We start from the raw sequence: 26,407 nt of genomic DNA, 5'->3' as shown, positions 1-26,407 counted from the left end.
AACCAATTCATCCCAACCCCGTGCGCGTTCCCTCCCATCCTTTCTCTGATTGGACCAGAACATAGTTACCTCACTAGTTGGCTTTCCCCGCCCCTTCTCTCTTCCCGTAGTTAATTTCCCTGGGCTTGGTTATTTCGCACTCTTCCTTTCCCCCCTCCCCTCTCCTGAAGCCGGAGAAAGGAGGGGGCGGGGAAAAAAGGGTTACCCAGCAGCTCCCGCGGCGCCTTTCCCCGTTCCTTCCCCGCTCCCTCTCTCCACGCTGTTGCAGCTTCTCTGCTCTTCGCGGGCGTGTGTGGCTGGCAGGGAAGATGGAGGGGCCCTTGTCCGTGTTTGGGGAACGGACCACCGGGGAGTCTATCCGCTCCCAAAACGGTGAGGGCGAGCTGGGCGGGCGGTGTGGGAGGCCTAGTCTGCCGGCGCGCCGCCGCCTGAGGCCTAGGTTGCGGCGCCGGGCCCCACCTCCATCCCCCCCAACCCCGTAGGCCCAGCCGGGGTCCGTCAGCGTGGCGTCGGGGAAGGGAGGGAGCGAGTTCCATTCTCAAGGGAAAGCTTCCAGGGGCGGGCTGGGCCTGGCGGGGCGGGTGGCCTTGGAGCCGCCGGCGGCCACGCTTTCTTGGCGAGGCTTTGAGCTCCTGCCAGCGGAAGATGTGCTCACGGCCTTCGGGGCGCGCACGTTTTTTTAGCGAATTAGGCCGGGCCTCTTTTGATAGATACCTGAGATGCAAAGCGAATCTGCAACTGTCCTTTTGCGGGGAGGTGGTGCATGTCCGACCCTGCCCTCCACCCATCTTGCCAGCTTCTTGTGTGTTACTCCCCAATGTTGAGAGGAAAGCGTGGCGTTAACTTTAAAGAACTTGACCGGATCAAACAGCCAGTTCTAGGAGTGTGTACCCGGGTGTCTTTTACCCCTAGGCCGTGGCTGATTCCATATTTACTCTTAAAAAAAAAAGAGTACTACCAGAGTTAAAGCCGGATGGTAGTTTTTCTGATTTCCAAGAGGTATGGTGAAGGTGATGGCAACTGGGAGGCCTTATCCCTTACCCCCTCACCCATTTTCAGCTTCTTGTGGCTACCCCCCCCCCCCCAGGGGAGGAGACCCCGGGGTAAAAAAAAAGCACGGCTAGAGTCTTAACTCCACAAAAGCCTTAGAAATCCCCATATCCAAAGCCTCCGTTACATTTAAGAAAATCACGGAATAAGAGTGGGATTCTTAGAGCTACTTAATTGACTGTGGAGCCATCGGCCTTGCTTTCTCATAGCCTTGCAAGCTTTTCACAAAAACATGGGACCAAAATTAAGCCGGGTGACAGTTTTTCTGATTTCCAAGAGTTCTGGAAAAAGGAATTGGTTTTAGTTAATTGGATGGCTTTTAGTGTTGATAAAGTGTTAACATCTTTCTCTTGCACTTTGGACTTTTAAAGTCTCTTACCACATACTTCATTTTAGCTGGAGTTGCTTTTAGAGTTGAAGATGTTTGATTAGGACTTAAGATAAATTTTGATTGGTTATGGGGTGATTAAAAAATACCTCCCACCTCTTTAAGAGGGACTACTAGGGCAGTTGCAGTCGCTGACATGGTATCTTTTGTTTTTGTCTGGCTTTTGTTGTTAGAAACTAGGGTTCAGGGGCAGCTAGGTGGCACCGTGAATAGAGCACCAGCCTTGGAGTCAGGAGGACCTCAGTTCAAGTGATCTCAACACTTACTATCCCTGTGACAGTGGGCAAGTCATTTAATCCCAATTGCCCTGCCCACTCCACTCTCCAAAAATAAAATTTTTTAAAAAAAGAAGCTACGTTTCAATTTGGAATGCTGAAGAAATGTATTTAGAGAAGTGACTAGTAGAAAATGAAAAGACATCACTGAAACTTTTTCAAAAAGGTTTTTCAAGATTGAGGATAATGGTACGGAGAAGGAATTGCCAAAGTCTGGAGGAGAAAGCTAATTGTTTATTTTTTTTCAGTGTGAAATTGGAGAATATAAATGCTTAGCTAAATATTAACCAAAGCTTCAAATAGGAAATATATTTTGAGTAAATGAAGATTTAACATTTTTTCTTCAGAGAATAGATTTAAGGTAATATTAAGTGATAATTAGTTAACAGTAACTGCCCACCTGATTAGACTACAGGATATGAGAGGAAAGGCACAAGCATTTATTAAGTGTATGCTATGTGCTAGGCACTATGCTAACTATCTCGCAAGGATTCTAAGAGGTAGGTCTATTTGTTCCCATTTTACAGTTAAGGAAACAGGCCCATTTCCCCAAGGTCACAGAGCTAGGCAGTGTCTAAGGCTAAATATGAACTCAGGTCTTATTGACTCTAAGTTCAGCATTCCATTCACTGAAACACCAAGCTACTTCCAGTAGAAAATAATTGTATCCTAATTCCAGCTATACATGGGAGCTTATGTCTGACATTATTAAAACTTTCTTTCTCATAGGTATTCTGTTCCTTATGAGAAGGCTTCTTGAAGCTAGTACTATACTAGCAACAAATAACATTTGAAATAATCAAGGTACCTCATTTAATTATCTTATTTTTATATTTTTACAGTTATGGCTGCAGCTTCTATTGCTAATATTGTGAAAAGTTCTCTTGGCCCAGTTGGCTTGGATAAGATGTTGGTGGATGATATTGGTGTAAGTACAGATGTAGCTTTTATTTTTTTAAAGACAACCTAAGGGTTTTAAGGATAAGGTATTTTGTTTAATAGTTTGTCATGTAAATGCTTGCTTTTGTTAGTATTGTGGAACTGTATAACATGTTTATAGAAAATTCCTTAAAGTTTTAAAAATATTCTCTCATGGAAATATAAAATGCTAATTTATTCTGATATTTTTTTGCTCTATTCCCAAAACAGGATGTGACTATTACTAATGATGGGGCAACCATTCTGAAATTACTAGAGGTAGAGCATCCTGCAGCCAAAGTGCTCTGTGAATTGGCTGATCTACAAGACAAAGAAGTTGGGGATGGGACCACATCTGTGGTAGGTAGACACATGAAAAATAAATGTTGAACTTGATTAGAAAGGTGTAGTATATGCAAATTAAATGAATACATCATCTTGATATATTAAGTCTGAAATAAAAGTTGGGAGGAGAGAGAAGTAGCACTTACATAGTACATAAATGAAATGGAAAAACCAATGTGATTTGATTACTGGAATGCTGGTCAGGAAGTCTTGGTGTCAAATTTCTCCGGTATCACTAGATGCCATTTGAGTAATTTCATGGACTTTCAAATGGTTAGTTTCTCAGATGTGATAATTGGATTAGCACATAGGAAGGCTATTTTGGATTCTAATTTTCTAGTTGGATTGTAATTTTCAAATGCCAGTGTTGAAAGCTTTGCCTTTTTTTTTTCTTTGTGGAGTCTTAAGAATTCATGGAATTTTTGGACAAAACAACTTTATATTAGAGATTGCAGTTTACATATTTTTCTTAGTCCCTTTGTTTTTACCACCTTCACTATGATAGTTTGAAGCTTATTAGATGTGGATTAGAATTTAGGCCCAATTTAAGGAGCTGGATAAGTTCAAAGCGGAAAAAAGATGTTGGTAGGGTATTAGTTTTCAGTCTCAGGCCAGCCTAAAATTAGGGTCATCTAGATTCTTCCTGGAGCCATGGTACTTCCTGGGCATGTACCATGTGAGTGAAAGCCCTGATGATGAATTCTTTCACAAATTGATCTTCCCTAAGGAGTGAGAAGGAATCAAAACCAGAACTGAAGGCAACATCTGTTATGTTGGCAGTTGAACAACTCAGAGGGAGATAGATTGGTACCTTCCCATTTGACTACCACTTTTTCACTTCATAGATTCAGTGGCTATGCTTATGGGATAAAATATAGCTGCCATGGTCTGATGGAGAAAGAGTGGCCATGTTTTCTTTTTCCTATATGAAATGGCAGAACAATTTAGCTTTGTTGAATGTTGTATTTGATATAAAAATGATGGTTTAAACTATAACTACTGTAATATTCTTGTCAAACTTGATAATAGCAGGCAACCTCTTGAATCAAAGATTTAAGAGAAATGCGTTAATGGCATAGAATGAAAACTTCCCATGTTTGTGGAACACTATGCCCTTTTTCTTAGGGACCTTAGCAGTTATTCTGCCTTGTATGTATAATGAACATTGGTATTAAAAGGTGTGCTACCTATGAACGTTTCTTCTCTCAACAGGTTATTATTGCAGCAGAACTTCTGAAAAATGCAGATGAATTAGTCAAGCAGAAAATTCATCCCACATCAATTATTGGTGGCTATCGACTTGCTTGCAAGTATGATGAATCCACAAGAAAATTTATGTTAATTGAAATGTCTTCTCTTAAATCACTTAATCTCTCTTAGTCTCAGTTTCCTTGTCTATAAAATAGATGTTATAATCCTTATACCACCTTATACATTGTAGTATCTTGAACTCCTCCGGAGGCTGATTGTGAGGAAAGTTTTATATAGATGGGGGGTGGGGAAGAACCAACATTTTCATACATTGCAGGCTGGAGTTATTCTCTAGTTAATTTCAGTTTGGATAAAATGAAAAAGTTATGTTGGCAGTTGTCACATTTGAGCAACTCAAAAGGAGACCAATTCAGTATCTTCCCATTTGACTACCACTTTTTCACTTCAAAGATTCAGTGGCTATGCTTATGGGATAAAATATAGCTGCCATGGTCTGATGGAGAAAGAGTAGCTATGTCTTTTTTTCCTATATGAAATGGCAGAACAATCTAGCTTTGTTGTATGTCATATTTGATATAAAAATGATAGTTAAGTTAACCATGACTACTGTAATATCCTTGTCAATAAGTATTGATTTCTATATTTTTAAAATGTTATTAATAGGGAAGCAGTGCGCTATATCAACGAAAATCTCATCATTAACACAGATGAACTCGGAAAAGATTGTCTCATCAATGCTGCAAAAACATCCATGTCTTCTAAGATCATTGGAATGTATCCTCTTGTGTTGATTGCAGTCTATAACTATTTAAATTAATTGAGCCTTTGTAGTCTATTAGTTTTAATGCTTCAGTTATGTGGTCCTAGCATATGGAAGTTATATTTGGAAATACTGAGTTCAACAGGTAATTCCCAAGGAACAGTTCTGTCTTGAAAATGAGATCTGACATAGAGTGAGGTGGTTTCCTAATACCTGAGGTTTTTCAGCTTGTTGAGGGTGATTGAATTCAATATAATATTTGTTACACGAGATTAATTGTGGCAAGTGTCCCTGGAATAGTTATTTGTATTTTTGGAAGAGGAAATTTGCAGGAAAGTGAACTTATTTGTTGATATTCTTCTTAGATTAAGAAATCTAGGAATTTTTTCTGTCCTTTTGAGGTGCTTAAAAATGGGGGAGGATACCTAAGGTATTTTAGATGGGCATAGATATTAGTTGTAGGATTATATTGATATACACTTAAAACATCACTAGTAAAGACTCCAACATATCTGGGTGTAAATAAGAAATACAATTTTAAGACTAAAGAGCCTGTTTTTGGATGTACAGTATTAAATGAATATTTTGTCTAAAAGGAGAGATTTCATTAATACCCAAATAGAATTCTACCTACCACTAACTTTGTGGGCATTACCAGTTGGAATGAGGAAAAATGCTTCTCAGGGACTGAAAAAGGTCAATTTTCTTAAAAGATGTTTCCAAGGGAGAACTAGAAATGCTAATAATTGCCTGTGAAGTGAGTATAGTAATACTTTAAAAATTTCTCATAAGCATTGTTTTTGCCACTGTTAGATCATTGGTTATAAGGTTTCTACAAGTGGAAGATAGTGAGTAAAGTAGTTGAGCCATAGGCTTGTCTCATGGTGTGGAGTTGTGCCAAAAGTGTTCAGAAGAGGGAATGTAGGTATGGTGAAGACAAGAAGCACAATCTTTAACTGTGAAGCTTGGTATAGGTATAAGCTTTCTTTGGATTTCAGAAATGTGAAGACAAAAAACTTCAACTTTTTTCTGATTTCTATAAGTAAATAAATAGTAAATTTCTATAAATAGTAAATTAGAGGTGGAGAAGACATTTTTTTGTCTTTTTATTATTTAATATTTTATTTTTCCCCAATTGTCAAAACAATTCTTAATGCTCCTTTTTTAAAAGTTTGGGTTCCAAATTCTTTCCCTCCTCCCTCCCCTTTCATTGAGAAGGCACGCAATTTGTTATAGGATATCCCCATTTGCAGTCACACAAAACATTTCCATATTAGTCATGTTGTGGAAGAAAACGAAACAAAAAGGAAAAAAGCCAAGAAAAATTAAGAAAATTTAAATATGTTTCAATCTGCATTCAGACTCCATCAGTTTTTCCTCTGGAGGTAGAGCATTTTTCATCACTAATCCATTTGAATTGTCTAGGATTGTTGTAATAGGGAGAATAGCTAAGTCATTGAGTTGATCATCATACAATATTCCTGTTACTGTGTACAGTGTGTAAGAAGTAATTTCTTAAGCTATTGTAGTGGTGTGGGCACTGAACTTGGAGTCAGAGAATAGGGGTTCTGATTGCTAGTCTTGTAACTTCTGGAAAGCTCGTTTAATCTTTGCAAGTTGATAGTACTTGATAGTTTGAATTACTCTAAGGTCATGTCAAGTGATTTTGAATTACTCTAAGGTTATGTCAAGTGATTTCTAAATTGCAAAGCACTGTATCAATGGAAAACACTTTTAATTGGTTTATAGTGCTTGTTGCTTTTAGGAGTTTGAGATTGCTGGAAAGCTGAACAATAAAGACCTGTTTAAAACAATTCCTTTTTATAGTTGCTCTATTGCAATTCTTTTTATCCTTGACATTGTTGACTTAGTGATGGTGACTTCTTTGCCAATATGGTGGTAGATGCAGTACTTGCAGTTAAATATACAGATGTGAAAGGCCAGCCTCGCTTTCCAATAAATTCTATTAATGTTTTGAAGGCCCATGGGCGAAGTCAGAAGGAGAGTATGCTTATAAATGGTTATGCATTGAATTGTGTGGTGGCATCACAGGGTAAGTAAACTTCAAGGAGTTTGCTCTCTTAACTCTTCACACTTTTCTACTTCTCTTGTAGCTACCACCAGCCACCCAAGTTTGCAATCTGAGTCTGTTGTTTCTTTCTGCTTCTTCAGTATCACATGCCCCCTTGTCTCGTTCCCACGGCTACCACCCTAGTTGAGGCTATCACCTCTTAATTGTTAGCATTCCTTCTGTTTCTCTTCTGTACCATTCATTGCCAAAGTGATTTTCTGAAAGCCTAAGTCTTACCGTGTCACTGCCTTGCTCAAGAAAGTCTAGTGGCTTTGTGTTGCCTTCAGGATAAGAAAGAAAAGCTATTGTTTAAAGCCCCTGGAAGTCTGGCTGGTGTTTGCTGTTATCACACCATGTTGCATTTCTGTGCTTTTGACTGCTTAGGAGTGCAGCTACCCCCTCGCCTGAGATGTTCTGTCCTCCTGTTGCCTCTTCTACACTTGTGCTAACTTCTTCCTGACCCCCGTAGCTATTTTGTACTGCATATATTTTGTTTTTACTTATCTGTCTAAATGTTTTTACTCCAGGAAAATGAAAACTTGAGGGCCTGACCCACAATAGGTACTAGATATTTGTTGAATGAATGGTTCATGCAAGGGATGTTGGCAGTCATTATTCTTTATCACCCCCCCCCCTTTTTCTTTAACAAGTTCCCATTGAGTCAAACTATTCTTAATAGAGTACGGTAATATGAATCATAACACATACTTAGGTCATTTCTATAGTATTTGCAAGTCTCTTTTACTGTTTAAAAAGTATAGGGAAGGGGGGTGGCTAGGTGGCACAGTGAGTAAAGCACTGGCCCTGCAGTCTGGAGGACCTGAGTTTGGTTCTGGCCTCAGACACTTAACACAAAAAAACTAGCTGTGTAACCTTGGGCAAGTTACTTAATCCCAATTGCCTTCCAAAAGGGAAAAAAAAAAAGTATAGGGAAAATAGAAACATAATGGATATTTTGAATGTATATTCCAGTGCCTGGTCACCACTTAGCTATTTATATTTATTAACTAGTTACAATTTAAGCTAATATGTCAGTTGTGATTAATTTATTTTTCAGAACTGGTGAGAATTCAATTCAGAAAGTGACTTCTTTATTTAACAATAAAGAGCTTTAATAAATTAGAGAAACTCTGGATGGAGGGTAGGAGCCTAATTTATTCTTTTTATCCTTCCCCACAATTAAAAGACATGCGTCTTTTTCTTCCTCTTCTTTAGGAAATCTATACTTTTACAAATTAAGGTTGAAAGGCGAGTAAATGTTTAAAATCTTATTTTTAAAAAATATGATTTTCCATTTTGTTTTCAGGCATGCCCAAAAGAATAGTCAATGCAAAAATTGCTTGCCTGGACTTTAGCCTACAGAAAACAAAAATGAAGCTTGGTGTGCAAGTGGTAATTACAGACCCAGAGAAACTTGATCAAATTAGAAAGAGGTAGGTTGGGCTTCTGTCTCCTGTAATCTCTGTCACTCTCCTCCCTCTGAGTCCCTCTGACCCTCTCTTTTCTTCTCTTTTTTCTATATGTCTAAGACAAGGATGCAAATAATTCATGTTTTTATCTGAGCAGGATAATATTAGAATTGTTTACGAAACTGAACTGAATATTGAGTTTATACAAATTAACTGTAGAATAGATTTCAAGGAAGTAAGCATTTTAAAATTAACTAAAATCAAAACCATTTTACAAAAATTTCTTGGAAACTAGAATAGTACAAATTACAATACACATTCCAAAAGATTTTTCCATTTTTTTTTTAAGCAATTGGGGTTAAGTAACTTGCTCAAGGTTACACAGCCAGTTATTTTTGTGTGGGTGCCAAGTATCTGAGGCTGGAACCAATCCCGGGTCCCCCAACGCCGGGGCCAGCGGTCTTACTCACTGCGCCACCTGGCTGCCCCCATTTTTTTTTTTTTACTATATACTAGGCCTTTATAATCGAGGTTGAAATGGTTTTATAGCATGTATAGATTGTTACTATGATGTTTGCTTAATATGTAACTTTTCGTTGAATTTTGTTGTGCTATGAGTATATTTGTGCAAATGACAATCACAAGTAGGAAGCATCTAGTCCTAGCTGTAGAAGCTAGGAGTATAAAAGCAAGGAGTGTGTGTACAGCAAGTAAGACACTGGGATTGATCTTAAATGTCAGACTTGCTTAAGATTAGTCCTAAAGGCGTGGTAACCCTTCTTACTTATTCCTGCTACCACAAATGTTTATAAAGCATAACATTTCTGCCTTAAGCATGCTTTTCTGTTTCTTCACACTTGGCTGTGCTGACATGATTATTAAAGCTGTTGTGGAGAATTACATTGTAATAAATGAAGCACTTGATGAAGTAATAACCAAACTTGTTGGAGGAATACCATTGTCTATAATTTTTGAGCTATATTTTTACAGTGCATTGTGTATGTGTATACACATACATATGGGTGTATATGTACACTTTGTGTCAAGTATCTTAAGTAGTACATAAACAGAATGTTTTGTACTAAGTATAAAATCATATTGACATTTTAAATTAAAATGTGGAAAAGACTAACATTTTTAGAGTATTTTAAATCTTTGAAATTTTCATAATTTAATCCATAGCCTTGCAAAAATTAATGTGACTCTTTATCATTAGAAATATCAGTAATGTTGGTAAATTTGTATGCAATACCTTAGTGAAATTTTTGAAGTGTGAAAAATAACTAGGGCCTTTTTAAACCTACAAAGGAGGTTGATTTAGGTAGATAACATAATCTTAAATGTTATAAAAGAATAATTTTGTTGAATGATGTTAGAAAATAAAATCAAGTAGCCTGTATTTCTGTTGAACACTTTTATTTCAAGATGCTCAAAACCCTCCTGTATTGAAAAATCCAGATTAATAGTGATTATCATCTCTTTAGAGAATCTGATATTACTAAGGAGAGAATTCAAAAAATACTGGCCACTGGTGCTAATGTTATTCTAACCACTGGAGGAATTGATGATATGTGTCTAAAGTACTTTGTTGAGTCTTCTACTATTGCAGTCCGAAGAGTTTTAAAAAGGGACCTTAAGCGAATTGCTAAAGCATCTGGAGGTAAGTCTGAATGTTTAGGAGTTAGTTATTCTCTGTGGGAATTAGAATGGTTAAAGTAGATAAGCTTTTTCCATAGGTATGCCTTAAAATAAAAAGTACTTAGTGATCTCGAAAACTTTTAATGAGGAGCTTAATGTTTGCTGTATATAAGCTTTATCACTTAAGAAAAAAATCATAAAATAGCTATTTTCACATAGTTGGTTACTGCTAACCAAATTTTTAATGTTTTTTTTTTTTTTTTGCAAATAAAAATAATACTGACATTACAAAATTTTTTGCAGTTCGGCTCAGTTTTCTTTTTGATTCACTTTGGAAAGTGTTAAACTAATTTCTTAGCAGTCACTTTGGAGGGGGATATAAATAATCTTAATGTGATGTATAGTTGGTCCTTTTTCTTGATATGTTGAGGTGTTTGTGGAGAATATGTATCCTTTTAGGTCCTAGCAAGCCAACATCTTTCCCTTGTTACTGTGTAGGAAAGTAAGCAGTTCACGTGGTAACAAAATTGGTCATCTTTAAACTATTTTTGTACAAGAGAAATTGGAAGAAAATGCATATAAAATTTTCTAATTCTTTTTCACTTAGCAACAATTTTGTCAACCCTGGCTAATCTGGAAGGTGAAGAAAGTTTTGAAGCTTCAATGTTGGGACAAGCAGAAGAGGTCGTACAAGAGAGGATTTGTGATGATGAGCTAATTTTAATAAAAAAGTAAGCCATACTATAGAGTACCAGAGCTTATATAAATTTTTCTATTCTCATTAAATTGGAGTCACATAACTCCCATTTATTTGCTGCCATTCTTTCAGTAGTATGAGCAGTTATACGCATGGGAGACATTAAGATTAGTCCTGTAAATTAAGATGAAAACATTTCATCTGTGTTACAGGTCTATTACATTGTTTTTGCTAATACACATAGGAGACATTGGGAAAGGGGTAACTATGAGGATCAGCAGCAGTTACCAAAAAGGGTAGGGGCGTGTTCCAAGAGGGATCAGACTTGTTCTCCTCGGCCCCAGAGCAGCAAAGATTTGTTTTTGCTTAATAGACAGGCTGGTCCCTTTGTAGAGAACTTCAAGTGAAGGCTAAATGACTTTTCATTAGGCCCATTGTATTTGTAGGTGGGATTAGTGTTCTGATATGGGTTAGGCTAGTAGTCACTTTTTTTTTTTTTCAAAAGCCTAACTAAAAAATAAACCTTGTTTATACCTAGAGATATTGAGGCAAAAGTTTTATAGTTTTACCTCAGTAAGTTTGAAGAAAGTATTGATCAGCTGCCCTGTAAAATATTAAGATTTTAGACTTTTAAATTCTATAATTATGGTGTATTACAAAGAATTGGTTAATCAAGCCTGTTTGTTACAGCACTAGAGCTCGGACATCTGCCTCTATTATCTTACGTGGAGCAAATGACTTTATGTGTGATGAGATGGAGCGCTCTTTACATGATGCTCTCTGTGTGGTTAAGAGAGTCCTGGAGTCAAAGTCTGTGGTGCCAGGTGGTGGTGCTGTAGAAGCAGCCCTTTCCATTTATCTGGAGAACTATGCAACCAGCATGGTAAGAGATGTTCAGAGGCTGAGGAGGGTGGAGGAGGGGAACCAATTGCCATTGCTCACTAGATTCCGGTTTTTTTCCTTCAGGGATCTCGGGAACAACTTGCTATTGCAGAATTTGCCAGATCTCTTCTCATTATTCCCAACACATTGGCAGTTAATGCTGCTCAGGACTCTACAGATTTGGTTGCCAAGTTAAGAGCTTTTCATAATGAGGCTCAAGTTAATCCAGAACGCAAGAACCTAAAATGGCAAGTACAAATTTTTCTGCTTTTATTGTTGTCTTGCACATAACAAAAAGGGCAGAATTTTAATACCTTTTTTTTTTTTCAATTCCAGGATTGGTCTTGATTTAATCAATGGCAAACCTCGAGATAACAGGCAGAGTGGTGTGTTTGAACCTACCATGGTTAAAGTTAAGAGTTTGAAATTTGCCACAGAAGCTGCAATTACCATTCTTCGAATTGATGATCTCATTAAGTTACATCCAGAAAGCAAAGATGATAAAAGAGGAGGAGGAAGTTATGAAGATGCAGTTCACTCTGGGGCTATTGAAGACTGATCTGATTTTATTTATAACAATGTTACTGATTAGTTTCCTGTACCATTTTGTCTGGCATTCAGTGTATAGACATAAAAATTCAACCACCTGTCATGATGACTTGGGTTTTTATAAGGGAGATGAAAGAAAATAAAACCTCTTTCCTCTGCTGTTTTTTGGTCCCTGAAACGTGTTTTCACAGTTACTAGTTCATTTTTAAGACTTGAAGAGTTAAAATGTGGTTAAATTTTACTTGAGATCAAGTTATTAGAATTTTTCCTTTCATCCTCTTTGAACACACATTGCTATTCCCATCCCTCCCCCAATGCAGAGAGCAGCGACTCCACGGGTTCCACCAATTCGCTCCAGTGTATGTAATAGAGTAACAAGAATTCGACATCCTGAGGACCCAATGGGATGCCCCAAAGCTATGGCTCCACCTTGAATGTTGACCTTTAAAAAAAAAACCAAGATATATTTAAAACCTTTATATTTGCTTTAAATGAATATAATTTTCTTTGGAGGGATAGAATATCTAGCTTATTCCTGTGATATAATGGAAACTTACTTTTCCCCTCTGATAGATCAGCTATTTTGTCACCTGTGAAGCAGGCAAGGAAACAAATTTGCATTTCTGTGCCAGGCACTGTGCTGAGGGCTTTTCCTAATACTGTCATCTGACCCTGTAAAAGTATCAAACAATAGACTCACCTTTTCTGGATTCAATCCAAGTTCCTTTGACACTGCTACACAAAGAGATGCAAAGGCCTCATTGATTTCAAATATATCAACATCCTCTAGTGTCCAATTTGCTTTGGCAACCTAAGTGAAACGGTAACGTTAAATCTATTGGTATTAAAATCTCCCTGTCCCTCACCCCCTTGAAAATTCTCTTCCTCCCAACAGTGAGCTAAACCCTTCACTACCCATGCAAAACTATAAATTGCAGGATAAGTGTGCTAGCAGACTGTCCAGTGGAAGTTCCTAACCATGGATCTTATCCAAAAAGGAGAATGAGTGGTTGTATGGCATAATAAAATGGGTTTGGAACTTAAGGATCTGGGTTCCAAAACCAGGTATACCATCTTGGGTAAGTCATTTGACCTCTGTGGGCCCTGAATTCACCTATAAAATGAAGGGTTAAGACTATGTGATTACCCTCTAAGGTCCCTTCTGTCCATAAAATCCCGATTTTACTATTTAAAATTCAGTACTTACAGCCTGCTTTATTGCTGGAATTGGTCCTACTCCCATAATGGCAGGATCTACACCAACCTGTGACCAGGATACAATTTGTGCTAAGGGTGTAAGACCTCGTCTTTCTGCTTCTGACTTCTTCATGAGAACCACAGCTGCAGCTCCATCATTTATTCCTACATAAGTGTTTTAAGATACACATTATTTCTCAACCGATGCCAAATCTTTCCCTGTCACCTAATAATTTATACTATATAGCATTTATTGTGGGTAGTAAGTATAAAGTTACATAAAAATTTTGGTTGATCTACCAGATTCTACTCCGGGTGAAATATTCACATTGCACATAATTTATCTTATAATTTACAAATGTGGAAGATAACTGACAATTGTAATTATACCTTAAGTATAATGGCTCTTTTTTAAAAAGGCTAGAATGGGGGGCAGCTAGGTGGTGAAATGAATATAACACCAGCCCTGGAGTCAGGAGGACCTGAAGTTCAAATCTAGCCTGACACTAGACATACTAGCTTGTGTGACCTTGGGCAAGTCACTTAACCCCATTTGCCTTGCTTTCCCCCTTCAAAAAAAAAAAAGGCTAGAATGAAATTATTTGGAGCAGGAGGGATGCCTACTTTATACCACCATTTTATTCCGAGTATCCAGATAACCCTGACATCCTTTTAACTCTACACCTTGAGTGAACCCTAGAAATTTTCAACTGAGAAAAATGAAGTTATAGGTGGAAGGGAATAAGCATTTGCATAGCACCTACAATGTTCCAGGCACTGGGCTAAACTTTTATTCTCACAACAACCCTTTGAGGTAGGTGCTATTATCTGTTGTAAAGCTGAGGAAACAGGCACACAGGTTTCCCAAGGCTTCCACACAACCACCAGATGCCTAGAAAAATGTCGCTGGTGTGCTGGCTGACTGGTTAAATCCCAGAGATCCAGCAAGATTAAAGCAATGGAATTTGTAAAAAAAGAAAAAATTGAAAGAAGCCAACAAAATATTAATAGCACTCTGTAGTAACAAAGGATTAGAAATAATGGATGCCTATCAACTGGGCAACAGTTGAGCAAACATATGAAGGTGGTAGAATACATAACTAAGAAATTATAGAGGTGGCTAGGTGGCGCAGTGAGTATAACCCCGGCCCGGGAGTCAGGAGGACCTGAGTTCGGTTCCAGCCTCAGACACTTAACACCCACACAAAAAACTAGCCGTGTAACCTTGGGCAAGTTACTTAACCTCAATTGCCCTCCAAAAGGCAAAAAAAAATTATAACATGAGGCATTCAGAGAAACAGGGGAAGTTCTTCATAAACTTATGGAAAGAAAGAGAACTACAATAAAAACACATTAAAACGACTGGAACAAATGTAAATAAAAAATAAAAGTTGAAATGAAATAATGGTCACTGAGAAGAAAAGTCCCTCCTATTAGCAGACAGGCAGGGGTCTTTAGGATATTATAAATACTCTCAGTTACTATCTCATTTCTTGCTTCACTTTGTTCACAAGGGTTCAGTTTTAGAACTGGGTGAAGAACATATAATGACTTGACATTTTAAAAAGGCACTGATAATGACATTACAAGCAACTTAGTCACCTGAAAGAAACCAAAAAGGTGATAACTCTCAATTATGAAATGCTTTTAGTTTACCAAATGTTTTCTCTTAATTCGAAGAAGGTAGGTATGGCCTGTTTAACTATCCCCATTTTTAAACTGAGCCTCAAAAGTAACTAGCCAAGACACAAGCCCAAGTTTCTCATGACTCCAAAACCACAGAAAAGATGACAGTCTATGGCCATAAAGATCAGTGAACTTGGGATCTTTCCCTCCACCCTCCCAAAAAAACCCACCTGAAGCATTAGCAGCAGTTACTGTTCCTGATCCATCTGTCAGAAAGCAAGGCTTCACTTTGGCCATTGCTTCTAACGTGCTTCCATGGCGAGGAAATTCATCTACTTTAACTTCCACAGATCCTGAAAAGAGAAAAGCAACTCCTGAGGGTGGTTACATTGCAGACATGGCAATGGGTTTTAGCAGAAACTCCGGATCACATTCCCAGTGACCTTCAGGGAACATGTGTATGAAGCAGTGTTCTTACCAGTCCACACTAGAGGGGGTTCAGGCTTTTGTGGAAGGGAGGTATCACGTAAACCTAAAGTACTTATTAGTAATACTGTCAATAGACACTAATGTAATTTAAAGAATAAGAGAAAGGGATAAAACAAAGAATTATCATTTTAAACTGGAACAACCACAGAACAAGTCTTTTAAATTAAATCAACATTTACTTAAAGGAACACAGGTTTGGGTTTTACCTGCCATGAAAACTAGACTTCTTAAAGAAGAAAACATGGTATAAATGGAGGGTATTAGCAAGGAGTATGCAACTTTTCCAATGAGTTCTGTTTTAAGGGATGTTCCTTTTTAAAAAATGACCATAAGGCTGTTATAAGAATATCTCATTCCTTTCTGCCAGATCCACCATATTCCAGGGAGTTGCCAAAATGACAAACACAAAAGGAAAATGGGGAGGAACGTGATACACGTCTTCTAGGCCCTTTCAAAAACATGGGTGTTGGCCCTTTGCCTACATATACTGGAATATACAAGAGGTGATATTGTAGATATCAAGGGTATGGGCACAGTTCAGCAAGGAATGCCCCAAGAAATGTTACTATGGCAAGACTGGACAGGTCTATGTTACTCAACATGCTATAGGTACTGTTCTAAACAAGATACTAGCCAAGAGAATTAATGTTTGTACTGAGCATATATTAAGCATTCTAAGGGCAGAAAAAGCTTCCTGAAGCGGGTAAACAAAAATGATCAGAAGGAGGAGGAAGCCAAAGAAAAAGGCACTTAGGTTCAACTGAAATGCCATCCTGCTCTACCCAGGGAAGCATACTTTGTGAGGACTAATGGCAAGGAGCCTGAACTGCTGGAATCAATCCCCTATGAATTCATGGCCTAAATGACGATAAAAAAAAAAAAAACTAAAAAATCTTGGATTATGGAAAAAAAAATCTATGCATTTTTTTGCAGTGGGAGGCAACTTAGGGTGAAAAGGGAGACTGGTCTCCCTAGCTAGACCAGGTTGGAAACACTAGATCCCAATCGTGGGAGCTTGAAGCTGCTCCTTATGTACCCTGCAACAGCGGAGCACTTCAGGATTGAGGGCCTTTTCATGTTGCAAGCTGAAGGCTCTGGCCAAACTGTGCCCATTGCATAGGCATCAAAATGCCAATGAACTGATCTCAAAGTTACTAAGTGAGAGGTGAATTTCACCTCAGAATGCTCTAGGAGGTCAGGAGATCTGAATTTCGGGAGAAAATCATACTTTCTCTCTGGGCCTACTTTCTCACCTGATAAACTGGGAGACTTAGATAAGGTGTCTTAACTCCCTTATGACTCTAAGGTAGCAGGACAAATGAAAACAGCATGATCCCCAGTGGATCTTGGTCTTCATTTCAACTGGCAAATAAGAGAATTTTCAAAAGTCTCCTTACCACAATGAGACTATAGAATATAATCCTTCACAATCCATTTTGAAGTTCTCATAAAAACTGTTGCCTTTTCCTAATCAAAAAGATCACCAATACTAAATGCATTCAATAACACTGATGGGACCTTTAGATGAAAAGCCACCAGGGGCCGCTTTTCAAAAGTACATTCTTCTGCCAGAAAATGGAAGAAAAAAAACAACAACCAGCAGCTGCTTCAGATGATGAAAATACTGAGCCTGGTAAAAAGCACGATGTTGAGACAAAAAGACAGGTAGGCAGACAGGTAGCCTTAGGGCTGAGTCTTCTACTCGAGAGCTGTCACTCTGAGATCAGACATTTAATGTCCAAGCTTCTGTTTTCTCATTGGCAAAACAAAGGCTGGACAGCATTCTATGTGTACCAAGCCCTTCTGTAGGAGGTAAATTCCTAAAGGACTGGGGCTATCTTTTGCTTTTGTAGTAGGTGTGTAACAAATGCTTGTCTAACTTAGTGATTTCTGAGATCCTTTTAGGTTTTGAGATGCTAATATTCTCTACAAGCCACCTTCCACTAGTCTCTGATTTAAGGTATACCTCTGGAGGCCCCTTACTTAGCTTCCCTAGAACCTTCTAAAACATTTCTATATAAGCATGGCCCCAAAAAAGAGCTATGAGAAGGCACCTCCTACCACTTTTCTGCACAGATGAAACTTTGCAAATACTTTCAGATTACCTTAATTTTTCTGGTTGTTTTTCCCCCACCTTCCACTTCTTATTTAAAAAAACATTATTATTTTATATCGTAATTACCTAGAAGGAGAGGGGAAATGATACAGAGGGAAATTTGGATGATAAAAAAACAAAAGCTATTAACAAACAAATATTTTTAGAAATTCTAGTACATCTTTGTTATATGGTTTTCTTCTAGTGTTTTATGTACTGCAATGCACACCTACCTTTCCTGGAAGGCACAGAAACAGGTACAATCTCTTTGTCAAAATAGCCCGCTTTCTGAGCATTCTCTGTCTTGTGCTGTGACAACAGAGCATATCCATCTTGTTCTTCTCTGCTCACTTTCCATTTTTGTGCCACATTTTCGGCTGTCGAAGGACAAGGCAACAAATACATTGGTGTATACATGGCTGGATTCTAAAAATAGAAATATCTTCTGCTAAAAATAATCATTTGCCTTCAACATCAGCATTTACACTGGCTGATCTAAATAATTTCTCTCAATCTTTGTTCTAGATTGTTCTTTAGTGGACATTGTGGCTGGAAGTTGTGATGGGACTTTTAAGAAACTATTTTCTTCCCACACAATTTATATCATCTCCGACAAAAATGAAAAAAGTAATGATGGGAACATATAGGAGACTTGTTGGCCAGTCCTGTCTGAGCCCAGACAGGGACATTTAGTAAAGTCAGGTGGCATCATTTATTTTTGCCTATTGAGTTCTGTACATCCCAGCAGAGGCCAACATCTGACTCCCTGCTCATCAGGAAAGGAGAAATCCCTCTCTGTGAGATCCTGTCATTCTTTCCTTGCCCCCATCCCCAACTTCCTGCTTGTGACCTTCACTAAACCCCAAGTAACTAGACATGCTTAATTCAGGGTGAATTAACATCAAAGTCCAGCTTTGAACAAAAGTTTCAGGGACGCTGAGTATAGATAACTTGCTGTAACCTACGAATTCTCCTTTTAAAAGGGAATTAGATATTCAGGACCTTAAAACCATCCCGTACCAGTCTAACACAATTTTGGGAAGGTGCAAAGGATGCCCACAAAGGTCTAGTTAACTTCATCTGGCTAATAAACAGAAAGAGACAAAGACAGGGTAAGCAGACAGGTAAAGATTTTCCTAAAGAAGCACTAGCTGACTGACCTATGGTAAATTCTGTAAGCTTCCTAGGCCTCACTTTCCTCACTTATAAAATGAGAGGGTTGGCCATCATTTTTAAGGCTGCTCCCATCTCTGATACTCTACAATGATAGGGGCATAATCATAATTGATTCACAGCAATCATATATTTCTATAATTTTTTTTTAACCCAAACTGTGTTACTACCTTACCTGTAATACCCATGTGATAGTTGTGGAATGCATCTGTAAGACCATCACAGAGCACACTGTCCTTCAAAGGGGTCTCTCCCATTTTCAATCCTGTTCTCAAGTGAACAAAATGAGGAGCCTGGAAACAAGAAATATGCCAATGATTTAGATAAGGTGGGCAAGTCCAACTGAGTCCTTTTCTCAGTCAGGGTGCTAGGCAAAAAAAAAAAAAAAAGGCTAAATAGGTTTCCCTTTTTGAAACTTTGATTTGAAGACAAACAGAAAAGGCAGTATAAGAAAGAACTTGAGAGGATGAGCTGATCTTAATAAAAATTTAAGTGATATTCTGCAGCTTACCTAGTTTGAGAGAAATACAGAGGGAATAATGTGTGAGTTAAGGATGTGGTTACAGCAGTGAATCTAATAACTACAGTAAGCAGTGATAAGCATAAATGAGATTTCAAGATAACGAGACACTAAAATATCTGTGATTTCTGTTGAGGGCTAAATCAGAGGTATCAATGTTACTGTGGCTTTGTTGCCTACATCCATAATTGAAAGAAATGCTTAATTTCAGTTCAAGACAGTGAAAATAAAGATGTGCTGGTTTGTTTTTCTTTCTTCCCATCCAAGTTTAAGGGCCCCCTGAAATCTAGCCACACACTCCTTAGTTGATCCGTTGATTTGATGAATGTCATGATCTAAGTCCTGTATGTGTGCTTAGGTTAAACTCTAGTGTACAGTTACAGACCTTCCCCCAGAAGGCTCTATCAGAGCTCCAGGGCTTGATGCTACCAACATAAGGACATGCAAAAAGACTTCTTTTTTTTGGAAGATCAGGCAATCCATGGGAAAGAACACTCCTTTAATTTAGCCCTCACAGTGGGAAAGACCTTCAGCAAGTATTCATCTCCCTGTTTTATGTTTCATCTGGTTCTTAGGACTGGAGGGTCACTGAACCAGATTATTTTTTTTACCTGTTTTAAGGATTCTTAAATAATTTTGATGTATACATGAGAGACACCTTGTTGGGAAAACTCCTAAAGAGGCATTTTAATCTACCAAATCAAATGCTATTCTATAATCAACAAACAATAAGCAGTTTGTGTTTTCTTTGGCAACATGACTAATATGAAATTATGTTTTCTATCTTCACATGTATAATAAATATCAAACTGCTTGCCTTCTAAAAAAAGGAGCATGGGCAGGAGAGAGAATTTGGAATTCAACATTTTAAAAAATGATTAAAAAAAAAAAAAGCACTATGGGACCTGTATTCTCTAAATCAGAGGTTCTTTAAACTTTTTTTGTGTCTGGAGAAGCCTGTGGTTACCGTCTCAAAATAAAGTTTTTAAATGCATAAAACATAAAATACATAGGATTACAACCAATTATATGAAAATCCAGATACTGAAATGTATTTTAAAAATTGTGGACCCCAAGATAAGAACCTAGTCTAAATAAGACAATTGTGTGATTGTAAAAATGTGGTCTACGAATATAATTTGCAAAATTCTGCCTATTCCTTAATATCCTCATCAAAACTCTTTGTCTGTCTGTTTCTCTCTCTCTCTCATCCCATAACAGTTTTTAAATCACATGCCAGAGGGCCAGCCAGGTGGCAGAGTGAATGGAGTGCCAGTCCTGGAGTCAGGAGGATCTCACTTCAAATCTAACTTCACACAATTAACACAAAAAAAAACTTGCCCTGTGACCTTCCAAGTCACTTACCCCCAACTGCCCTACAAAAAGCAAAATAAATAAATAAATAACATGCCACAGTAGGCATTCAAGTCAGTAGTTGCTGTTGTTCTCTTGGTCAGTTGTTGTTTTTTTTGGTATTTTAAGGTCTGAGGTGTTCTGTTTTTTTTTGACCATACCTTTGCTACCTTTTCCTTTTTCAGGTATCTTGTGAATGGACACCCATTCCTCAGGGTTCACTACATTAATGCCAAACTTAGTTCCAGGACCTGATTAGCTTAAACCCACTGCAGATCAGAATTAAGCTCAAGATATCCACAGCCTCAGCCTCCCCAGTAGCAGGGATTACAAGCATTCACCACCACACCTGGCCCTCTCTTTGCTCTCTGTCCCATTTCCATCTCATCTAAAAGCACATTGGGGACTATAATATTAAGAGTCCAAGTGTGGCGGTTGTATTATCCTGGATGGTGAATTAAGTCTGTGATAAAATTATTTGCAAATATCTTCCAATTCTCTTTTGTTTCTCCTTCCCATTTTCAACTTTAAGTCATTCTTAACTCATGACTTAAATGCACTCTGGATGACTTTTTGATGTTTCTTTCCAAGATTTCTTTAAACTGGTTTTACAATTCATTACTTCCCTCTGCTTTGTTCGGTGCTATTGTTCATAATCTTTATCATCCTGTCCTCTGTAAAATTTTACGAACAAGTTTATATTTTAAACTGGTGTTGTCTTTGGCTACCATTTCAATCTGCCTGGCAATTAAGTCACCTGTTTGTTACTTAACTAGCTACTTTGGTCTTCTGGTTATAGCTATTTCTTTCTTTCTTTCTTTTTTAAAGCAATTGGGGTTAAGTAACTTGCTCAAGGTTACACGGCAAGGTGTTTCTGGGTGGGTGCTAAGTATCTGAACCCAGATTCGATCCCCAGGTCATCCTGACACTGGAGCCAGTGCTCTTACTTGCTGTGCTACCTGGCAGCCCCTATTTCTTTCTTTCTTTTTTTTTTTTTTGCTTTTTAAATGAATAAGATTAATATTACTAAAACTTCTTCAAATAAAATGTTTTTGCATGTAACTGATGACAAGCTGTGTGTGGACTCTTACAGAATACATTTTCCTACAAATTATCTCCTTTGATTTCATAGTAATTTTTGACATCTTGAACCTTTGCCCCATTTCTACATAGAATTATGCCAAATTTATGCTAATTGATCATATTAATCAGTCAACTTTGGTGTCTGTTCTGAAATTTTGCAGCTGCAGGGGTATACATTAATATTCTCACTAAGTAAACAATTTTGAGCACCAGATTTCATGGTATTCTTTCTCCACATTTATTTATTTTTTTTAATGCATTATTAACTTCTGATTTACATCAATTGTTTCCACCAGATTTGGGGTTACAAATTTTCTCCCCGTTTTTTCCCTACCCACCGCCCCAAAATAGCAGTCCCACAGGATATCCCCTCCTCCAATCTGCTCTCTCCCATATTTTCTCCCATACCCCTTTCGACTTTTCCAGTGGGTCTCTATGCCCTATTTATTTATTTCAATCACACCTCTAAGATGATTATAGTTTCTGTACTTTCTTCTGACTGTAACTCATTTTTCATTACCAATAACAGGTTAGAACAGAACTGTTTCAAGAAAGGAACTTGTGGAGTTAGTTTTGCCATGCAAACAAAAGCAACAATGATTACAGATTCATGGACCCAGAGGCAAGCTAGTCCAGTCCCCTCATTTTACAGATGAGGAAACTGAGGCTAAAAGAAGCCAATGACTTGCCTAAGGTCACAAAAGTAGTAAAATGGCAGAGCTGATATACAGATACATTTCACACCATTTGACAAAGTGTTGAACACTAAGATAAAGGAAATACTATTGCAGCTTTTCTCCCTGCAGTCTTCTTTCCAAAAAGAAAGGAAGACATAAGTGTGTATCTATCCTCTTGACCTTCAAGTCAAGTCATTGTTACTCAAAAACTAATTAAACAAATGGGCTGAGTTCAAGGGTCATCAAATTAGGGCAGATCATTTTCTCCCCTTAATTCACTGTTTTTAGTTCATAACCCTTCTTAAAAGAAGTCTGGGCAAAGTTTATCTTGTTGTTGATTAAGCAGTATTTTTTTTATGTTAAGGAAAGGGTCATGGAGACTCATTCATTTCTATGGAGGCCATACCTTGCTCATGCTTTCCATGCCTCCTGCCACAACAATGTTGGACTCTCCAATCAAAACGGACTGGGCCCCAAGGCACACAGCTTTGAGGCCTGACCCACAGATCATCTGACAGCTCCAAGCTGGCACAGGGTAGGGGATGCCAGCCCCCATGCTGGCCTGTCGAGCAGGATTCTGACCACAACCTAAAAGAAGGAGGGATTGCCAGAGTTAAGAGTTTGAACTAGAAAGAGTACAAATACTCCAAGAGATTAGTGAAGACCCAGGGTTAGCACAAGTGAGAAGAAGCAGGAAGTGAATGGGAGTTTCTCTAACGTGACTGAGTAGAGTCCTCCCAAGAAGTGTGGCTGACAGAGAGCCAAGAAGACATAGGTTTAAATCCTGGCTGTGACATACACTGGCTGTGAGACTTTGAGCAAGTCAGTGTTCAAAGCATCCCCTAAGCTTCTAAGTTGCAGAGAAGGTGCCTACCTGCAAAGGTAGAAGGAATTTCCTCACCTCGAAATTCCCTTTTTAACCAATGATATCACAGATCTAGCCCTTATACTTATTCCTGTTTGATTCAATCAACTATGGAACAACTAAAGAACAAAGAGAAATGCAAGAAAATAGGACAGTAGGGTTAGCTATGATCAAACTTTAGACTCTACTTCTTTTTCTTTATGCTTATCAGGCAGCTCCATTGCAAAATAGCTAAACAGAGCACCAGGTCTGGAGTCAAGAAGACTCAAGTTCGAGTCCAGCCTCAGAGGCTGTGTGACCCTGGGCAATTCCCTTAACCTCTGCCTGCTTCACTTTCTTCAACTGTAACTTGGGGATAATAACAGCACTTGCCTTCCTTGTAGGATCAAATGAGATGTTTTTAAAGCACTTAGCATGTTACTTGGTATAGTGTAGAGGCACTTAATAAATGCTGTTTCCATCCTTCCTTCCCTCCCCAAGGTAAGGGGAGGGTAGTGGGGTCAAGTACCTTTATGTATCTCAGATTCTGTCCTAGCACTTGAGAAAAGTAATTTACTAATTTTATTCACATGAAGATGTTAAGGATTACTGTGTTAGCCTCTCAAAGGGTAGCTATATTTTAAAGAGGATCCTGGAAAGAAAATAATGTTTTAACACAAAAGAATAAATCCCTAATGGTAAAAATTCATGCACCTGTAAAGAGAGGTATATGTGGGGTGGGGGGGGAGGGAGAAGGGGGAGGCTCTGTGGCTCCTGAACGTTAACGGGAAAGGGGCAATCAGTGAATCTGCCCTAATTCAGAGAAGGCTTCCTGCAAGTCTTGAAGCAGAATGTACAAGAGCAGGTAGGTACTGAAAGGTCTAAATCTCTAACAAATCCCAAAATCTGAAGTTTGGCGTTAGGCTTACCTGCTGACAAAACATGCCCAAAAATGACTTCGGACACATCTTCGGGAGTAACACCAGCCCTTTTTAGGACCTCTTTAATGACAGTGGTGCCGAGCTCATGGACAGGGACAGTAGATAAAGCACCATTAAGGGACCCTGAAAGAAAATGTTCAAACTTTAATTCCGGGACTTTAATTGAGCTCTTCACAGGGAACCAGTGGTTTGGGGAAAAATCACTATTAAGGCACTGTCATCTCCTCCAACCCCAGCCCACTGTTCTCCAATGAACCTTCCATTCATTTCCCGATTAAAGACTTCCACCCTTAACTTAGACAAACACCCCTCCCCCCAGAAAACAAGTGATGAGCCGGTGGCTCTACCGGGTGCTGGCCAATCAGAGGCTGACCCGGAGAGGGTATCTCTTCCCCAGCCAATGGTGGGGTTAGCATTCGAGGTGGTCCTACCACGGGCAAGCCAATCACCGCCAGATAAGTCGGAGTCGGCCGGGGGCGGGGCCACCCCCTACTGCGGGAGAACGAATGCGGCGTCTGCTCGCCAGCCCCTGGCCCCAGCCCCTCACGGGGGTCTCCCCACTTCTAGCTTCCCCGTCCCGGACCACGCGAGGCCGCAGTCACGCAGGGCAGGGGGTCCCAAAGAGAATCCCCTGCCCCACGACCCCCCAAGCCAGCAGCGCCAGGGGGCCGCTCCGCCCGGCGCGGGGGCGGCCGCTCACCTATCGGAGTTCTGGCCGCGGACACAATGGCCACGGAATCCGAGCTTGCGCTCATCCTGCAGCTGGCGTCGGGCTGCGGCGGTGGCTGGAGCTGCTGGGCTGCACGGCTTCACGGAGCGTGCTCGGCTCTCGTCTGTCTGTGGCAGAGTGGGGCGCTGGCACCGCACCTTGAGAGGAGGGGTCCGGGAGAGAGACTCCCCCTGCTCCTCCTGCCTTCCCCACCCCTTCCTTCTCGGCACGCCTCCAGGGCCAGTGCGCACTTCCTGGTGGGCGGTGCCCATCCTGACCAAGCGGAGACTGAGGGAGGGGCGCGGCCCTCCGGGGCTACACCCCACTCTCCGAACGCACTCGCTGAGCGAACCGAGACCCGCATCGAACCCCACCTCCGCTACCCGGTGCTGCGGCGCTGCTGGGAAGCCTTGGGCCTCCCGGTGCCGCCATCTCCTCCTTATTCTTTAACCGGGAAATTCCCTCCGCACTGAGGCAGGAAATTGAGGAGAACTGGACGCCGAGGAGATGGAGTTTCACGTTCTCTTTTTAAATTTTGAGTTCCAAATTCTCTTCCTCCCGCCTCTGCCCTCCCTGCTGAGAAGGCAAGCAGTATGATATCGATTATACATGTGAATCATGCAGAAAATTTGAAAGAGGGTATCCGGTGGATTGCGAATTCCGGAGCGAGGACTTTGTCTTGAGATCCCTGGTCTTTCCTAGATGGCCAGATTTGCACACTTGCCAGTGTTCCCTCCATTCAACATACCTTCAGCGGAGACTCTTCCCCACTCGAAAGTTTCTTAAAATGCAGGTCTGGTCATCTGCTCCCTGTTACCTCCAGGATCGAGTGTAAAATTTCAATTAAATAAACATTAAGCACCTACAGCCCTCCGGGCACTCTGCTAAGCGCTAGAGATACAAAAAGAGGCAAAAGAACAGTTTCTGTCTTCGAGGAGTAATCTAATGGGGGAAACAAAATACAAATAGGAAGCAAGCCATATACAGGATACATAGGAAATAACTGACAGAGGGAAAGTACTGGAATTAAAAGGGGTTGGGGAAGGTTTCCTGTCGGAGATGGGATTTTTGTTGGTACTTGGAGGAAAGCCAGGGAGATCAGGAGACAAAACAGAAGAGGCACGGAGAATAAATAGCCAGAGACACTGCCCGGAGCATAGATGTCCATAGATGGAGGGGCTCACCTGGTTTGTGAAACACCCTGGAGGCAGTGTCACAGGATCGAATAACACATGTTGGAAAGTAGGGTGTAAGAAGACTGGAAAGGTGGGAGGGGGCTAGGTTATGAAGGGCATTGAATACCAAACAGCATTTTGCATTTACTTCTGATAACAAAAGCAAAAAATCTATCTTGTCTTCCTAACTTGATCGGTCCCTACCTTTTCAGACATTTTATTCCTCTTGCTTATTTACACCGCCCCCCCCCCCCCGCTTTTTTGTTGTTGAGGTGGCAAGAAGTGTTTATTATAAAGAAGTTTAAATGCTGTACTACAACATTATTGGATT

At 39.5% G+C, this 26,407-nt stretch overlaps 2 protein-coding genes and 3 non-coding genes across 5 annotated transcripts; 4 read left to right on the top strand and 1 right to left on the bottom strand.

Moving 5' to 3' along the window:
* The first annotated feature begins 154 nt into the window (after nucleotides 1-154).
* On the top strand, nucleotides 155-12,354 carry TCP1 (t-complex 1). The gene is made up of 12 exons (XM_069070358.1): nucleotides 155-372; nucleotides 2,556-2,641; nucleotides 2,863-2,991; nucleotides 4,189-4,286; nucleotides 4,852-4,962; nucleotides 6,820-7,001; nucleotides 8,326-8,452; nucleotides 9,913-10,088; nucleotides 10,674-10,797; nucleotides 11,454-11,646; nucleotides 11,730-11,893; nucleotides 11,982-12,354. The coding sequence occupies exons 1-12, from the start codon at nucleotides 309-311 to the stop codon at nucleotides 12,202-12,204; spliced, it is 1,677 nt and encodes a 558-aa protein (XP_068926459.1). The 5' UTR covers nucleotides 155-308; the 3' UTR covers nucleotides 12,205-12,354.
* Nucleotides 3,788-3,925, top strand: LOC138147955 (small nucleolar RNA SNORA29). Its single transcript, XR_011164945.1, has one exon. It is a non-coding gene; the product is annotated as a small nucleolar RNA SNORA29 (small nucleolar RNA).
* LOC138147959 (small nucleolar RNA SNORA29) lies at nucleotides 4,605-4,741 on the top strand. Its single transcript, XR_011164949.1, has one exon. It is a non-coding gene; the product is annotated as a small nucleolar RNA SNORA29 (small nucleolar RNA).
* LOC138147958 (small nucleolar RNA SNORA20) lies at nucleotides 10,866-10,988 on the top strand. Its single transcript, XR_011164948.1, has one exon. It is a non-coding gene; the product is annotated as a small nucleolar RNA SNORA20 (small nucleolar RNA).
* Nucleotides 12,192-25,127, bottom strand: ACAT2 (acetyl-CoA acetyltransferase 2). Its single transcript, XM_069070359.1, has 9 exons — nucleotides 24,893-25,127; nucleotides 24,181-24,315; nucleotides 22,814-22,995; nucleotides 18,950-19,067; nucleotides 17,835-17,978; nucleotides 15,248-15,370; nucleotides 13,402-13,556; nucleotides 12,895-13,005; nucleotides 12,192-12,636 (listed from the first exon to the last, which is right to left on the bottom strand). Exons 1-9 carry the CDS (start codon nucleotides 24,945-24,947, stop codon nucleotides 12,466-12,468), a joined length of 1,194 nt encoding a protein of 397 aa, XP_068926460.1. The 5' UTR covers nucleotides 24,948-25,127; the 3' UTR covers nucleotides 12,192-12,465.
* Nucleotides 25,128-26,407: the final 1,280 nt, after the last annotated feature.

The sequence above is a fragment of the Petaurus breviceps genome, unplaced genomic scaffold (assembly GCF_028583685.1).
Source record: "Petaurus breviceps papuanus isolate PSGF00001 unplaced genomic scaffold, PetGlider_PUasm1.0 90808, whole genome shotgun sequence".
Classification (NCBI taxonomy): domain Eukaryota; kingdom Metazoa; phylum Chordata; class Mammalia; order Diprotodontia; family Petauridae; genus Petaurus; species Petaurus breviceps.
This window is presented reverse-complemented; position numbering and strand designations above follow the sequence as displayed.

Excerpts from the sequence above, each read along its gene's own strand:
- TCP1 (XM_069070358.1), top strand. The coding sequence starts at position 309 with ATGGAGGGGCCCTTGTCCGTGTTTGGGGAACGGACCACCGGGGAGTCT. Across the intron at positions 4,287-4,851 it reads GGCTATCGACTTGCTTGCAA|GGAAGCAGTGCGCTATATCA; the intron begins GTATGATGAATC and ends TGTTATTAATAG. Across the intron at positions 7,002-8,325 it reads TTGTGTGGTGGCATCACAGG|GCATGCCCAAAAGAATAGTC; the intron begins GTAAGTAAACTT and ends TTTTGTTTTCAG.
- ACAT2 (XM_069070359.1), bottom strand. The coding sequence starts at position 24,947 with ATGAGCGCAAGCTCGGATTCCGTGGCCATTGTGTCCGCGGCCAGAACT. Across the intron at positions 24,316-24,892 it reads CGCGGCCAGAACTCCGATAG|GGTCCCTTAATGGTGCTTTA; the intron begins GTGAGCGGCCGC and ends ATTTTCTTTCAG. Across the intron at positions 13,557-15,247 it reads AACTGCTGCTAATGCTTCAG|GAATAAATGATGGAGCTGCA; the intron begins GTGGGTTTTTTT and ends ACACTTATGTAG.